Raw genomic sequence first — 16,370 nt, 5'->3', positions numbered from 1 at the left:
CGTTTGATTGGGGCTTCCGTCAGTCTCTCTTCCGGCTTTCACCCCCAGTCTAACGGTCAAGCAGAACGGGCCAATCAGACTATTGGTCGCATCTTACGCAGTCTTTCTTTTCGCAACCCTGCGTCTTGGTCAGAACAGCTCCCCTGGGCAGAATACGCCCACAACTCGCTTCCTTCGTCTGCGACCGGGCTATCTCCTTTTCAGAGTAGCCTCGGGTACCAGCCTCCGCTGTTCTCATCTCAGTTCGCCGAGTCCAGCGTCCCCTCCGCTCAGGCTTTTGTCCAACGTTGCGAGCGCACCTGGAAGAGGGTCAGGTCTGCACTTTGCCGTTATAGGACGCAGACTGTGAGGGCTGCTAATAAGCGTAGAACTAAGAGTCCTAGATATTGTCGCGGTCAGAGAGTTTGGCTCTCCACTCAGAACCTTCCCCTTAAGACGGCTTCTCGCAAGTTGACCCCGCGGTTCATTGGTCCGTTCCGTATTTCTCGGGTCATTAATCCTGTCGCAGTTCGACTTCTTCTTCCGCGATACCTTCGTCGCGTCCACCCGGTCTTCCATGTCTCCTGCATCAAGCCCGTCCTTCGCGCCCCCGCTCGTCTTCCCCCCCCCCCCCCCCCATCCTTGTCGAGGGCGCACCCATCTACAGGGTCCGTAGAATTTTGGACATGCGTCCTCGGGGCCGTGGTCACCAGTACCTCGTAGATTGGGAGGGGTACGGTCCTGAGGAGAGGAGTTGGGTTCCCTCTCGGGACGTGCTGGACCGTGCGCTGATCGAGGATTTCCTCCGTTGCCGCCAGGTTTCCTCCTCGAGTGCGCCAGGAGGCGCTCGGTGAGTGGGGGGGTACTGTCATGTACTGTCATGTTGTGTCTTGTCTCTGTCCTTTCCCTTCACCCTGTCTCCCTCTGCTGGTCGTTGTTAGGTTACCTTTTCTCCCCCTCTTTCCCCCAGCTGTGCCTTGTCTCCTCCTAACCACCTCGTCACCCCTTTTCCCACCTGTTCCCTTTTTCCCTCTGATTAGGTCCCTATATCTCTCTCTGTTTCTGCTCCTGTCCTTGTCGGATTCTTGTTTGTTGTGTTTCATGCCTGAACCAGACTGTCGTCATGTTTGCTGTAACCTTGTCTTGTCCTGTCGGAATCTGCCGGTCCGTCTGAGCCTACCTATGTTTGGTAATTAAAGAAGCTCTGTTTAAGTTAATTCGCTTTTGGGTCCTCATTCACGCACCGTAACATTTTCTATGGTGATTCTAATTGTATTATTTGGAAATTATTGTTAGTATATAAAACAGATCCTCAAACAGATAATAATTAAACAACCCAGAGAGTGACAGATATTACATTGCAGTCAACAACACCAGTGCGTCCAGTGTGTCTAGGAACACAATCATTTTCAAATATATTGCACATTTAGTTGTGCATTTAGCTGATGGGATTGGATTTTTCAGTTCCCCTTTGTAGACAGCAGAGGTCCATTGTCCACACTGTAGATTTACACAGCAATCCATGTTGGTAAACTTAGTCAAGTTTTTGTTCCCAAAATCCTTAAAGCTTTACATGCATATAGTCCATTCGGAGAAACCCTCTAATATAGAAACCTGAGAATAATATTTATGTTAGTTAACTAGTGATCCCTCTCCGATCTGTGGTTTTAGACTTTTGGGGAATGGGCATAGTTACAGGACAAGTTCTAGAGGAAAATGTGGTCTTTCTCCGTACTCACTCATCCTTCCGATCCCTGGTTAAGGCGCCATCTAACAAAATACAGAATAACAAGCAGAAAACATGAGCTCAGATGAAGGCGAGCAGGTGAGATTGAAAACAATTAGGTACCTCGGTTACAATAGGTAGCTTAAATTTTAATTTAGTTAAATTGCTACTGGCCTATTGATGCAGCAGGGTACTTTACCTCAAAGCGGCTGTAGACTTTCCTCCCCTTCCGCATGCTATCGATTCTCTGAAGAAGCTTCTCCCTCTCCTGAGAAGTTCTAGCCGGGCCTCCGATCTGTCGTCGGGCTGATGCATCCTCCTTACCACTAACACCCCGGTCAGCCTCATCCTGTTTGGCATCATCAGTGACAGCAGATTCTTTAGTGAGTTCTGTCCTGCTCTGGCTGTTAGCAGAAATCTGCTCTAATAGGAGCTTTGTGTCATCTCTTAGGTTGCTGCTAGAGAGTACATTGGCAGTAGATAAATGGTAGTGGGACTGGCTTACTTTAGGTTGCTTCACTGGGGGTGGTATGGGATTGCTTTGATCTGTTGTGCTCTCTGGTTTCATAGTGCTGTTATTCTCTTTGGTCTCATCAGGACTCTGCGATCCATGGGAGGCAGATTCCCCAGGAGCAGTTTTGCTCTTTGTTTCAGGATCACCTGCTATCTTCTCACCTTTATAAGCTGCAGAACTTCCCACTTTTTGCTCCTTGTTAAGTTTACTTGGTTTGCCCTCCTTACTGTTATCCACAACGACAGGTGGAGCTGGGGCAGTGACGTGAGAGGCAGTGGATTCAGTTGGGTTTGAGTTGCTTGATGGGACGGATTCCACAAGGACAGGGTTGAATGGTGAGGTAGGTTCAGTTAGGGTATGATTAGGAGAGGAACAAGATTCTTTTGGGGTGAGGTTTGGAGAAGTTCTGGACTTTGTTTGGCCAGGCTTGGGACACACAACTGATCCACCTGACCCACATGTAAGGGAGGAGTATGATTTTGTTGGGGTTGGGTTAGAAGATGCACTTGATTCTGTTAGGGTCAGGCCAGTAGATGCACTTGGTTCCGTTGGGGTGGTGCTAGGAAGAGGGTTGAGTTCTCTTGGAGTTGGATTGGTTGAAGCACTAGATTCTGTTGGGGTAGGCTCAGGAAGAGAGCTAGATTTTGTTGGTGTGAGGATGGGAGATTTGTTGGTTTCTTCCATGACATGCTTTGAAGATGGAGGTGAAGAGTTGTAAGAGTCATTGGACACTGTAGCGGGCTTTGGAGAGGAGTTGCATGCTGTTTTGGAATGTTTGAGTGACAAAACCGACTCATGTTGGCCAGGACAAGGGGAGGAATAGGATTTTATTGGGTTGGTCTTAGGAGAGGATGACCTCAACTCAGTTGTGGCAATTGTAGACAATGACTCCTTTGTGGAGGGTTTGGGAGAAGTGTTAGATTCCATTGGTGTTGATGAAATTGACCCAACTAAGGTGGACTTGGGTAAGAAACTAGATTGTGTTTGGGTAGGGTTTGGCGGAGGGCTAAGTTCTGTTGCAGGGATTGAGGATGTGCAAGATTGCATTGGGATAGGGCTGAGAGATTCCTTGGAATCTGTTTTGTCCTGCTTATGAGACACACCTGGCTCAGATTGGGTGGGGCTCAGAAGTATGTTGGACTCTACTGTGATAGGTTTAGAGGATGATAATGGCTGCTTTGACATGGGGATAGATGAACTGGGCTCCTTAAGGATGGGGGTGAGGGCTGAGCTCAACTCCTTTGCTGCATTTGGTGATGAAGTGAGACTAGTTGAGCTTAAACCTTTTGGTGTCGGATATGAAGATGAGCTAGCTTCTGTTAGTGTGAGTGGAAGAGATGGGTTTAGCTCATTTGAAGCAGGATTGAATGACTTTGGTTTCTTTGGAGATAGTTTATATAAACTGAAATCCTTTGGGGAGATGTTAAAGGAACACTGATTTGAGGTGCTCTTAAGAAATGTACTTGTATCTCTAGGGTTAACTTTAGACACACTTTGGTTCCGGCTGTTCTTCAGCTCTATCTTCTCAGTATCAGTAGAGACTCTAAGTAGGCCATCGACACAAGATAATTTATCCCTGAGGAATGTTTTGGAGTCACTTTTGGGAAGTTGAAGGTCTTGCTGTTCTTTATTTTTAGAATGGTGTTCTTTGACATCAAATAAGGAGCCATATTTTGCCATGGATGTTTTGTTCTCCTGTAACACTGGTGAAGTCTCCAGTGTTTCTGATGATGCTTCTGTTGATGTAGCTGTCTTTTTTATTGAAGTATCTGCTGGATAAAGTGGGGCTTCTGTCGATGTTGTTGGCTTTGTGGTGAAAGTATCTGATGGATTAGGAGGTGCCTCTGTTGATGGAGCTGGCTTATTGGTTGAAGTATCTGCTGGAGCTGGCTTATTGGTTGAAGTATGTGCTGGATTTAGTGTGGCTATTGGAAGGTTAGGTTCTATCCTTGTGACTGGTTCCTTAATTTTCAAGGCAAATGGAGTCACTGGTTTTACAGGAGCTTTTTCAGCGCTGCTCTCAGACTCTGCAGCCTTTGCAGCTTTTCGTTTGGCAGCCAACTCTTTAAAAAAAAATAACCTACTGTCTGGATCATTCATATCTATATAGGATTTATTGCTCAATGAAGATGCCTGGTGTGCTGATTGTATGGTTTTGGGTTTCTCAACTTGAGCAGGTTTGGATGGGTGTGCAGATTCTACCGTTTTGGTTTGTTCTTCATGGGCAGAATTAGGTTGTTCCATTGAAGAAACCTTGTCAGTGCTCACAGGAAGATACTTTGTCAATTCCTTATCACCCGAATCAGTAGTGATGTCCTCAGATTTCAAAGACTCAATGGTTGAATTATCAACTATCGCTGACTTAAGTCTCCATTCAAAAGGTTCTCTTGTAATGGATCTTCTTTTTCCCAAAACCTGAGCGGTCAAGGATAATCTAGATGGGTCATCTTCCTCATTGGCAGTTTCCTCACAGTGTTGGCCAGAGTTACATTTCTGTTCCTGTGAGATATGCTGTTCGAGTTGTGAGCTGAAGATTAGTGAGGATCTTAGTCTCGAGGTCCTTTGGATAGCAGGATTGAACCTCCTACGGAATGACTCTTCTCTTTTGGGCTCTTTTACATCCATCTCCTCTGATTTGTCACCTTCAGTGGTTGATGACGACTCCGAAGGTGGTGTTAGTGTTGTTTGGGCATCTAAGCTAACAATAATTTCTAGTGTTCTTGAGTGTTCTGGGCAGGTGGGCTTGTTAAATCTGAGCCCTGGAATCTTGGGTAACTCTTTGGCACTAAACCTGGGATCTGATACCAGTGGAGCAAATAATTTGCCTTGTGTTGGATTAAGGGGCTCTTGAAAGGGGTCATTTCCCATAGGCCGTGGAATCTCTTCCTCTCCTGCATCATCAAATGCACTGAGGTATGAGCTGATCCTCCAATCTCGCATCCCCTGCTTTGCACTGTGATCCTGTGTTTTACAGTCCGAACCAGACCTGACAAAAAATGATCTCTGTTCAAATGGGTTTTGTTGTGTTGGGGAGGTCTGACAGGCATGAGGCTGGCCCGTTCTCAGTCTTTTGGGGTTTGACTGACTAAAGGGACCTTCTCCTGGACTTGATAATTTGTTTGAGCCATGTCCCAGCTCCACAGCAAGGTTTGATGATGACAAATAATTCAGTACAGGGTCATAGTTGTCTGGTGGCTCTATCGCTATTCCATGTGGGTACCCAGACTCAGAATACTGATCCATCAGAGGGTACGCTTGGTCCCTGAATTGATCGTAGCCGCTATAACTTGGTTCTAGCCCTGTTCTCTGATAGTGATGCTGTTCCCTATGTATCTTCCTGTTCTGGGTTGCCGTATCCCCCTCACTGCTGTGAATGGCTTGGTGCTGCATGAATTGAGAGGAGGAATGTCCGGCATAAGTGCCCTCTGCATAACTGTGCCTTTTAGAGCCAGCAAACTCCATTGTGTTTGACTGGATCATGGAGTGACCTTGTGCCATAAAAGACTGCTGCTCCAGTTTAAATTGCTGGGAGGAGTACTTGTTGCTGTACATATCTAGTGGACCCTGATCTAGTGAACTGTGGATGGGCTCACACCTTCCAGGAGGCATCATATTCTGAACCATATCCATGCGGTCATCAGAGGAATGTCTAGCCCATTCTACAGGACGAGAGCTGTCTATGGGGAGGAACTTTCTGGGATCTCTGAACAATAGTGTCCGATCACTGCTGTATTGGCTGTCAGATAAACTGCTGTAGTGTGGCATTGGAACAAGGACATTTTCCAGTACCAAAGGTTGGGACTGTGCAAACAGGATCCGGAACTCCTCATCAAAAGTAGTCACAAGCTGTCCAAGGAAGAGGTGAGCCATGCAACGGTGAAGCTTCTCAAAAGACCACATGAAGCTGCGGGCAGAGAGATTAATTAAATGTCATTACACATAATTAAGCAAAATATATGTATTACAATGGAATAAGGAACTCAACTCCATTACTATGCAATTACAAAACAAATCAATTAAACCTATCAATTCCAAATGCTACTTTTTTCTGTAATAGGCTCAGAGAAACAATCTTCCTCATTGGAAGTTTCCAGTATTTACATAGGCACTATTTAACCCCCCACACTCTGAGCAAGTTCGGTCCACAGATCCCCCCCATTTGCTCTAAATGCCTAACAGGCATTGGGTCTTATTTTCACTGTTTATGGACATGTCCGAAGATTGAGTTTTACTCAAGAATTTACAAAGATGCAGGATTATTTTTACTCAATATACAGCGTGATCCATTCGTGTTGGATAGAAATAAACAACACATTTAGGAAAAACTGCTTTTGTGCTCAAGTGCTCAACATATGTGGGAACTCCTTCAAGACTTGTAAAAGCATTCCTCATGAAGCTGGTTGAGAGAATGCCAAGAGTGTGCAAAACTGTCATCAAGGCAAAGGGTGGCTACTTTGAAGAATCTCAAATATAAAATATTTTTTGTTTAACAGTTTTTTGGTTACTACATGATTCCATATGTGTTATTTCATAGTTTTGATGTCTTCACTATTATTCTACAATGTAGAAAATAGTACAAATAATGAAAAACCCTAGAATGAGTAGGTGTGTCCAAACTTTTGACTGATACTGAATGTAGGAGCAGGTGAAATACTATTTAAATTAGTTTTTTTCTGGGTGCATCTCCGACGGCCTGTACAGGTCGGAAGCTCATGAGCACAATCTGGTTGGTGTCATAAAGAACCCAAACTATTATTGCTCATTGTCAATTGTTTGTCAGTGTTGTTTTGTCTCCTATTGTATGCATTTGATGTTTATGGATGCTGTGTGGCTTGTCTGCCACCAAGTGGCATGTTTTGTTTTGTACTTAAAGAATTTTACTCCAATAAATTAAAATGCATCAATACTCATGTTATGTATTTGTTGCTACACAGGTGTAAGAGCAACTTAATGTAGTTATTTTCAGATCCACATGACTAAATGTCAGGTTTGGGAAATCATGCAACATTTGTACAAATTTGAAACACTTTGTATCACATTCTTCATTATTGAACCCTCACCTATAGTTTCCACTCAGGACTGCCCTGCAGTCTGTCAGCAAGAAGCGATCCATCATCTGACCCTTGAAGGTCTTCCCAGAGCGACAGTGATAGGTGACCCCTGACACAGTTCTGACACGCATGAACTGCAAGATAAAAACATGTTCTCATTAGATGTTCTCCAAAAAACACTGAAATAAGTGAGAAGCTGTTCAGAAATACCTCAAAGAAGTTAAAGCTAAAGTGAGTAACTCATTTGAGATATTATTTATTTATCCTAGTAATTAGAATCAAGAACGTTAGCTTATTTGGCCAGTAGCCAGTAAGGCTAGCAAGCTAGGATTGATAGGTGGTTAATTAAAGCTAACTGGTAGCCGAGCTAACAAATAATGAAATTGCCTTCCCTTCATGGAAAAGCACTTTTACCCCTTATCAAGTCTCAAGTTGACAGCTAGAATTTTAAAACGTTTAAGCGTATTTTGTATTACTGGTTAATATACGCTAAATAGCTATCTATCTAACTAACTAACTTGGCTACCTAGATAGTTCCAGTTAGTTTTCTGATCATGAATGAAGCAGGTAGAATAGCTAACGTTAACTTGTGGTATGGTTATGTGAAATGACAATATTTTCTTGCAATATCGACACAATTTTAATTCATGATTTATGCATTGACAGTTTGGAGTGGATCACAGACCAACACTACCACCACATTGGGTCTGGTCTGCGAGGGACCACCGCTGATGAACAACTCTGCACCATTGCATCATCCATAATAACAAACAGGGCAGGTAGGGGTTTTGTGGGTGTGCAACTTGGATTTTCTGTTAAATAAAATACATTTTTGCAAAGATAGGCTTAAGTCTGCATCTTTCCAGAAAACATGTGTTGTGACTGGAGCTCTGGATTTGCTATGCTGCATTTTTTAAACAGAAATAGCAGAGATGCGCTTTGGAAATAGCAAGTTGGATGTTTTCCTTTCCGTGCCTTGCATAGCCTACTACTGAATGTGGTGCGAATATATGCTCAGATATGACACCATCTTGTGAAGAAGCACAATCATTTTCAGCGCCTGAAAAGGTAAAACAATTTGGGCGCAGGACATTTCATGAGTCGGATTTAGCCCATTTTTGATTAGACATACAAGGACAAAATAATTAAATATCTATGATTCACATACTGTACATTACATGACAGAGTGTGGACACTTTCTCATCAAACATCTCATACCAAAATCACGGACATTAATATGGAGTTGGTCCCCCCTTTGCTGCTATAACCAACCTCCACTCTTTTGGGAAGGATTTCCACTAGATGTTGGAACATTACTGCGGGGACTTGCTTCCATTCAGCCACAAGAGCATGAGTGAGGTTGGGCACTAATGTTGGGTAATTACGCCTGGTTCGCAGTCGGCGTACCAATTCATCCCAAAGGTGTTCGATGGGGTTGAGGTCAGGGCTACTCCTTATATCTAATAAAATGTCAGATATCTGGTAATATATAGATAAAGATGTCCCCTAATATTGACCGTTTTCTTTCAGTGTATTTACAGAAGTACATTTTGAATTGATTACTACTGCTTAACCATTGTCATAACCCTAAACTTTTCCCCTCAGATTTCAAGTTTTCACCTTGGACCTTAGTGGAGAAGCTGACCCTGTATAGTCGTGCGATGACCAATCAACGCTCAGTATAGCTTGGATGGGCTGTTGATGTTAGCATTACCTAGCATGCGGTGGGCTTGCTAAACACCCACATGGCAATCAGCTGTTGGCGATCAAGCGTTCATTGCCTCTAATGGAAACATCAGGTAGAGATCTATTTCAGAAACTAATTTGCAGGCTTATTCTAGTAATCTATGGGGTCTATTTCTCTCATAATCTATTCATCTCTCATGGCTAACTGGCATATACCGTTAGACATAAGCCTTTAGATCAGGTAGACAATAGGTCTAGGATTTAGATTATCATGTCACTCTCACTGTGTACACTTTGCATCCTGCAGATGCATCAGATACTGCTAGTCAGTATCAGTAGGACAGAAGGCTATTTATGCTATTTACAGTGCATTCGGAAAGTATTCAGACCCTTTAACATGTTCCACATTTTGTTACGTTACAGCCTTATACTAAAATGGATTAAATTGTTTTTTTTCCCCTCATTAATCTACACACAATACCCCATAATGACAAAGCAAAACAGGTTTCTAAAAATGTTAGCAAAAAAAAAGAATGAAATGAAACATCACATTTACATAAGTATTCAGATTCTTTACTCAGTACTTTGTTGAAACACCTTTGGCAGCGATTACAGCTTCGAGTCTTCTTGGCTATGACACTACAAGCTTGGCACAGCTGTATTTGGGGAGTTTCTCAAATTCTTCTCTGCAGTTCCTCTCAAGCTCTGTCAGGTTGGATGGGGAGAGTCGCTGCACAGCTATTTTCAGGTCCCTCCAGAGATGATTGATCGGGTTCAAGTCCAGGCTCTGGCTGGGCCACTCAAGGACATTCATTCCATTTAAGAATGATGGAGGGCACTGTGTTCTTGTGGACCTTCAATGCTGCAGAACATTTGTGGTACCCTTCCCCAGATCTGTGCCTCGACACAATCCTGTCTTGGAGCTCTACGGACAATACCTTAAGGATGATTCAATGGAAACAGGATGCACATGAACTCAATTCAGAGTCTCATATCAAAGGGGCTGAATACTTATGTAAATGTGACTAGTTTCAGGAAACTAGGCATATGTTGCGAGTCACGACTTCAAAGGAGAGGCATTTGAACGTTTATTTAAATGTGTTATCAAAATGTATTTTTTGGCAGAAACAAACTTGTAAATACGAATAAAGTTGTTAAATTACGAGCCTAGTTGGTTTAGCGAACAGAAAAAGACAGGAACCTTCCCGCTAGCAATGATTGGCTGAGATAATGATTGGGCTGAACCGTGTAGCGTCTTCTGCCTATAAAATGAGCTGCTCATTATGTGTAGATAATCCTTTCTACTGCAGTTTTTTTTAAATATATAATTTTAGCCATGGAGAACTGCAAATGTGTTGCTACTGCCCTGAATTTATCAGGCGCTATCGGCAAAGTCACTAGTAAAAAGTTGTGATGGACTACTTTCTGGAGGAAGATCGTGCCATGCTGACTCTCTCTGACTCTGAAAATGAATCAGATGATGAGGAAATCCCTGATTTAGGTAAAAACATTTTCATTGATGACAGTGATGGGGAAGAAACGGTCATCAACAGTGTTGTTGTCATGGAAGAAGTCGATCGATATTTGAAATCAGTGTAATGTCTGGTAGAAGCAAAGTATGATAAGGAGATTAATAGAATTCTGGCGTTTGATTGCAAATGCAGAGGGAGTCGAAAAGAAAACACAGAAGGCTGTTGTATAAAACACCTGTCTCCGGAATACATCTTCAAACTAAGGGCAACCATGGCATCCATAATAGAGAGGCAGAAAGATCTGATGATTCTTATGGCATTGCACACGGTCAGTGTGAACCAGAGTGACTTGATGCAATGGGCAAAGCAAGCTGTACAAACAAAACGGAAACGACACAGGACGTCTTATTTAATGGAAGGGGTTGCAGTCTGCCGTGAAGCCTTGATCCATGTATACGGGTAAGAGTCTAGCTACAGTTTTAGATATTATACATTTCTAATTTTGCCAGAAAGTTGTTTTCATTGCAAGTTAAAGCTTACTGTTAGCTAGCTAGCTGACGTTAGATCGCTGGCTCGCTAGCTAACATTGTTTGATCTGTGTAGTAATGTTATCTCAGAAATCCATTTGCATTGGTAGTTATAGCCTAATGTTAGCTAGCTAACTAGCTAAAATTGAACCTATTTGATTAACTTTAGCTAGCTGTGACAATCTGTTTGTTTTGCTAGTACTCTATGGATTCGGATTACGGTTCATTGTTTAGCTAGCTATCTACATGTTTAAACAAAAGACCCCAAATTAAAGTTTACTGTTAGATAGCTAGCTAACGTTAGATGCCTGGCTCGCTAGCTAACATTACGTGTATGATCTGTGTAGTAATATTATCTCAGAATGACATTTGCATTGCTAGTTATAGCCTAATGTTAGCTAGCTAATATTGAACCTATTTTGTTAACTTTAGCTAGCTATGACAATCGTTTTTTTATTGCTAGTACTCTATGGATTGGGAGTATGCTTCATTGTTTAGCTAGCATGTCTAAACAAAAGACTCCACTTTGCCAGATGATTACATGACCCATCAAGTTAGCCAGGTGTGTCTGATGGTGATTATGTTTATCTATTGTATAATAATGCTAAAATATTTGTATCTGGAATTTGTCTTTCAGCATCAGTAGAACACGCCTGACTGTACTCCACCAGTCATACAAGGAGAATGATCTAATGCCTCCCATCAAAAAGAGAGCTGGCCCAAGCAAGCACAGGTTGCACCTGAAGCATGAGGACTTGCAGCGAGTTGTGAACTTCCTCAACAACTACGCAGAGGATAATGTAATAGTATTACCTGGAAACCACCCAGGACACAACACTTCGGTGGAAAGCTGCTGCCATCCCATGTGACAAAAGCAGGGGTGTGGCGTCTCTAAAGGAATTGATGACAACACTTGGTATGTAAAGCATAAACAACACGTTTTGATTATTTAATTTACCTCCAATATGATTGGCACTACTTTAGTTGATCTCACATTATTATGTATTTTCCAGAGGTACGTGTAGTTGGGCTGTCTTCCTTCAGCGATCTGCAGAGAAAATTGCTGCCCCACATCTCAAGCACTAAGCCCAGGACAGACCTGTGCTGGCAGTGCCAGAGGAACAACTATCAGGTCTTCAGGTCTGCCAATCTGCCAGAAGCTGTTAAGTCAGCCAAGCTGAAGAAGCAAGAGCAGCATCTCCTGCTTGTTCAGAGTGAGCATTCTGTCTACCAGAAGATGGTTGCTGACTGCAAGACCACCTGTCAAGACCTGCAGTTGTATCTGGGGGCCCCTACTGAACCAGCAAGTAAAGACATCAGGATGCATTACTGCTTTGATTTTGCTCAACAAGTAAGCAATATTTCCTCCTTTATACTGATTAAGGCCATAGATAGATAGATAGATAGATAGATAGATAGATAGATAGATAGATAGATAGATAGATAGATAGATAGATAGATAGATAGATAGATAGATAGATAGGCAGGGCAGGGCAGGGCAGGGCAGGGCAGGGCAGGGCAGGGCAGGGCAGGGCAGGCACCAGTCACCAGTCAAAAGTTTGGACACAACTACAGTACTCATTCAAGGGTTTTCCTTTATTTGTACTATTTTCTACATTGTAGAATAATAGCAAAGACATCAAAACTATGAAATAACACATATGGAATCATGTAGTAACCAAGAAAGTGTTAAACAAATCAAAATATATTTTAGATTCTTCAAAGTAGCCACCCTTTGCCTTGATAACAGCTTTGCACACTCTTGGCATTCCCTCAACCAGCTTCATGAGGTAGTCAGTCACCTGTAACGCATTTCAATTACCAGGTGTGCCTTCTTAAAAGTTAATTTGTGGAATTTCTTTCCTTCTTAAAACTTCTTAAGGCTAGGGGGCACTATTTTCACATCCAGATGAAAAGTGTGCCCAAAGTAAACTGAGGCTAGGATATGCATATTATTAGTAGATAGAAAGTAGATAGAAAACACTCTGAAATTTCTACAACTGTTTGAAGGATGTCTGTGAGTATAAAAAAACTTATTTGGCAGGCAAAACCCCGAGTACAAACAATCCAGGAAAAAACATTTTTGAGGTCACTCTCTTTTCAATAGAAATCTAGAATTCTAAGGTAGTTGCTTGCAGTTCCTATCGCTTCCACTAGATGTCAACAGTCTTTAAAAATTGGTTGATGTTTTTCCTTTGAGAAATGAAGAAGTAGGGCTGTCCAGAACAAGGGTCGAGTGAAGTGTACTGTTGTGGTTGAGGCGCGCGACCTGAAAGCACGCTACACTTTGTTTTCCTCCTTTATTGAACACAGTTTATTCCATCTTAAATTTTATCGATTATTTACATTTAAAAATACCTAAAGTTGGATTAGGAAAGTTGTTTGAAATGTTTGGATCAAGTTTACAGGTAACTAATTAGATAATGTATTATGTTGCGGGATTTGGAACCGGTGTATTTTCTGAATCATACGTGCCAAATAAGTTGACATTTTGGATATATAACGACAGAATATATCGAACAAAAGGACCATTTGTGATGTTTAATGGACATATTGGTGTGCCAACAGAAGAAGATCTTCAAAGGTAAGGCATGCATTATATGTTATTTCTGACTTTTGTGTTGTGCCTGGCGGGTTGAATTATGATTTTCATGTGTAAGTTTGATGGGGTGCTATCCTCAGATAATAGCATGGTTTGCTTTCGCCGTAAAGCCTTTTTTGAAATTTGACACTGTGGTTGGAATAACAAGACGTTCATCTTTAAACCCATGTATAACACTTGTATGATTTATGAATTATTATTATGAGTATTTCTGTTTTTGAATTTGGCTCACTGCTATTTCACTGGGTGTTGTTAACGGGATTGGCGCGGGAAGGGATCACTAAGAAGTTAATGCATTTGAGCCAATCAGTTGTGTTGTGACAAGGTAGGGGTGGTTTACAGAAGATTATGTCAAGAACAGCTCAAATAAGCAAAGAGAAACAACAGTCGATCATTACCTTAACACATGAAGGTCAGTCAATCCCGAAAATGTCAAGAACTTTGAAAGTGCAGTTGCTAAAACCATCAGGCGCTATGATGTAACTGGCTCCATGAGGACTGGGCGATCATTCACAAGCTCCACCACAGTCTGGACCTTGACTTCCTGATCACAGGCCACACGAAGTTTGCTCCCAACTGGTTCTTCGGCCTCATCAAGCAGCACGTCAGAAAGACCAGAGTGAAATTTTTTTCCGAGATTGCTGGTGTTGTGAAGGACAGCTCTGTGACTGGTCAACATCCCACCATTGGTTGGACTGGAGGATGGTACGGTGCTGGTGGAAAGCTATGGCTGGCAACAACACCTGACTCCGTACTTCAGGCCGCTGCCACAGATCAGTACCAGCACTTCAGGTGAATATCATATTCATTGCATTGTATGAGGTGATTCTTCTCATCTAAACTTGGGAGGTGAATTGATGTTATGCAAGGTTGTAATGTCTTCTAAATATGTTTTCTTACTTCCTGTTTTACAGCTTCAATGCTCTTGAGCCTGGTGTTGTTGTCGCCAATGAGTGTTCGGAATCAGTTGGGACCAGGTTTCAGATGCTGCGCAACGGTGACATCCTTCCTCCAATAGATGGTACAAACAACTACACTAACTAACTACAAAAGGACATAAACAGGAATTACTATAAACTATAAATACAACAACAAACAAAAACCAACTAGCATTGTCATATGACTGGCGATCAGGAGCTCCTTCCCTTTGTATACTGAACAAAAATATAAACGCAACAGGCAACAATTTCAATGATTTTACTGGAGTTACAGATCAGGGAAATCAGTCAGTTGAAATAAATTCATTAGACCCTAATCTATGGATTTCACTGGACTGGGAATACAGATATGCATATGTTGGTCACAGATACACTATATACTGTATACAAAAGTATGTCATGGGTGGTCCTGGGAGGGAAAAGGGCTACCCACTTGGGAGCAATGAGTTTCTTCCCACAAAAGGGCTTTATCAGCTGTATGAGTGGCTAGTCCCAGAGGATGAAGATGCCAGATGTGGAGGTCCTGGGCTGGCTACACGTGGTCTGCAGTTGTGAGGCAGGTTGGACGTACTGCCAAATTCTCTAAAACAATGTTGGAGGCGGCTTATGGTAGTGAAATTAACATTAAATTATCTGGCAACAGGTCTGGTGGATATTCCTGCAGTCAGCATGCCAATTGCACACTTTATCAAAACTTGAGACATCTGTGGCATTGTGTTGTATGACAAAACTGCACATTTTAGAGTGCACAAAATGCACCTGTATAATGGTCATGTTGTTTAATCAGCTTCTTGATATGCCACACCTGTCAGGTGTGTATTATCTTGTCAAATGAGAAATGCTCACTAACAGGTATGTAAACTAATATGTGCACAAAATTTGAGTGAAACAAGATTTTTTTTGTATATAACATTTCTGGGATCTTTTATTTCAGCTCATGAAACATGGGACCAACACTTTACATTTATATTTTTGTTCTGTATATATGAAATCAGCACCATCCCTCTTCACGTGTTATTTGGTCCCAATTATCAGTACAATCTTGAGACCTCCCACTTTCTTTTGCAATCAATCATTCTTGTGTATAATGGTGTTTGACAGTTATTTTTGAAAGAATCAAATAATAACATATTTGTTTTCTGAGTTTAAAAAATTAAGCAGAATCAGGGGATCATATATTGGGTTGCATCTGTCCCTAAAGTCACCCAATATAACTGTTTGTGGAGAGAAAACAAAATTGTGTAAAACAGGGAGTAACCACTCTTGTACTTTTGCCCAAGTGTTTGCAACTATGGGGCAATACCAGCAAATATGTAACAAATCCTCTTCGATGCCCCATATTTGTAACATGTTGTTAGTTGCCAGAACATTATAAAATATATTCAACTGAAACATTCAGATTGTGGAGTCTAAGGTTGTTTTATAAATAAAACCAAAAACCTTTTTCCAGGGGATGGGAGTATTAAACTGCTCTTCTTTTGGGGCGGCAGCTGAAAGGTTGCTAGATCGAATCCCCGAGCTGACAAGGTAAAAATCTGTCGTTCTGCCCCTGAACAAGGCAGTTAACCCACTGTTCCTAGGCCATCATTGTAAATAAGAATTTGTTCTTAACTGGTTGCGATTTTTTTCTGGGGGACAATATTGAAAATGCAACCAAGCTTTAATTGATTCTTTGAAGAATAGGGATATGTCTATTAAGATACCATGCAGGAACCAAATAAAGTGCAAAGAGTTAATTTGTATAAAATTAAATATTTTGGAATTGAGAAGTGGGTTTGTCTTTTCTAAGATTTTACTCGTATTTACATATTGTTTTTGGCTTTCAGGCTTTCAGAGATTGATTAAATATTCAATATTCCTAAAATTCAGCCTTCC

The 16,370-nt window shown here is 41.9% G+C and overlaps 1 protein-coding gene across 3 annotated transcripts in view; it reads right to left on the bottom strand.

Moving 5' to 3' along the window:
• Positions 1 to 1,233: 1,233 nt before the first annotated feature.
• Positions 1,234 to 16,370, bottom strand: part of LOC110526206 (protein FAM83H) — a 50,821-nt gene continuing 35,684 nt past the window's right edge. For 2 of the 3 annotated variants that reach the window (XM_021606975.2, XM_021606984.2), the window contains exons 4-6: positions 7,280 to 7,404; positions 1,905 to 6,123; positions 1,234 to 1,749 (exon numbers count right to left, since the gene is read on the bottom strand). In XM_021606975.2, coding sequence (XP_021462650.2) covers positions 1,738 to 1,749; positions 1,905 to 6,123; positions 7,280 to 7,404 — 4,356 coding nt within the window. In that variant the 3' untranslated portion in view covers positions 1,234 to 1,737. The remainder of the gene's footprint in view (positions 1,750 to 1,904; positions 6,124 to 7,279; positions 7,405 to 16,370) is intronic. The other variant, XM_036981774.1, reaches the window with a different exon arrangement.

Source organism: Oncorhynchus mykiss, chromosome 1 (genome assembly GCF_013265735.2).
Source record: "Oncorhynchus mykiss isolate Arlee chromosome 1, USDA_OmykA_1.1, whole genome shotgun sequence".
NCBI lineage: Eukaryota > Metazoa > Chordata > Actinopteri > Salmoniformes > Salmonidae > Oncorhynchus > Oncorhynchus mykiss.
The sequence above is the reverse complement of the archived record's forward strand: the minus strand, read 5'-3'. Positions and strand labels throughout refer to the sequence as shown.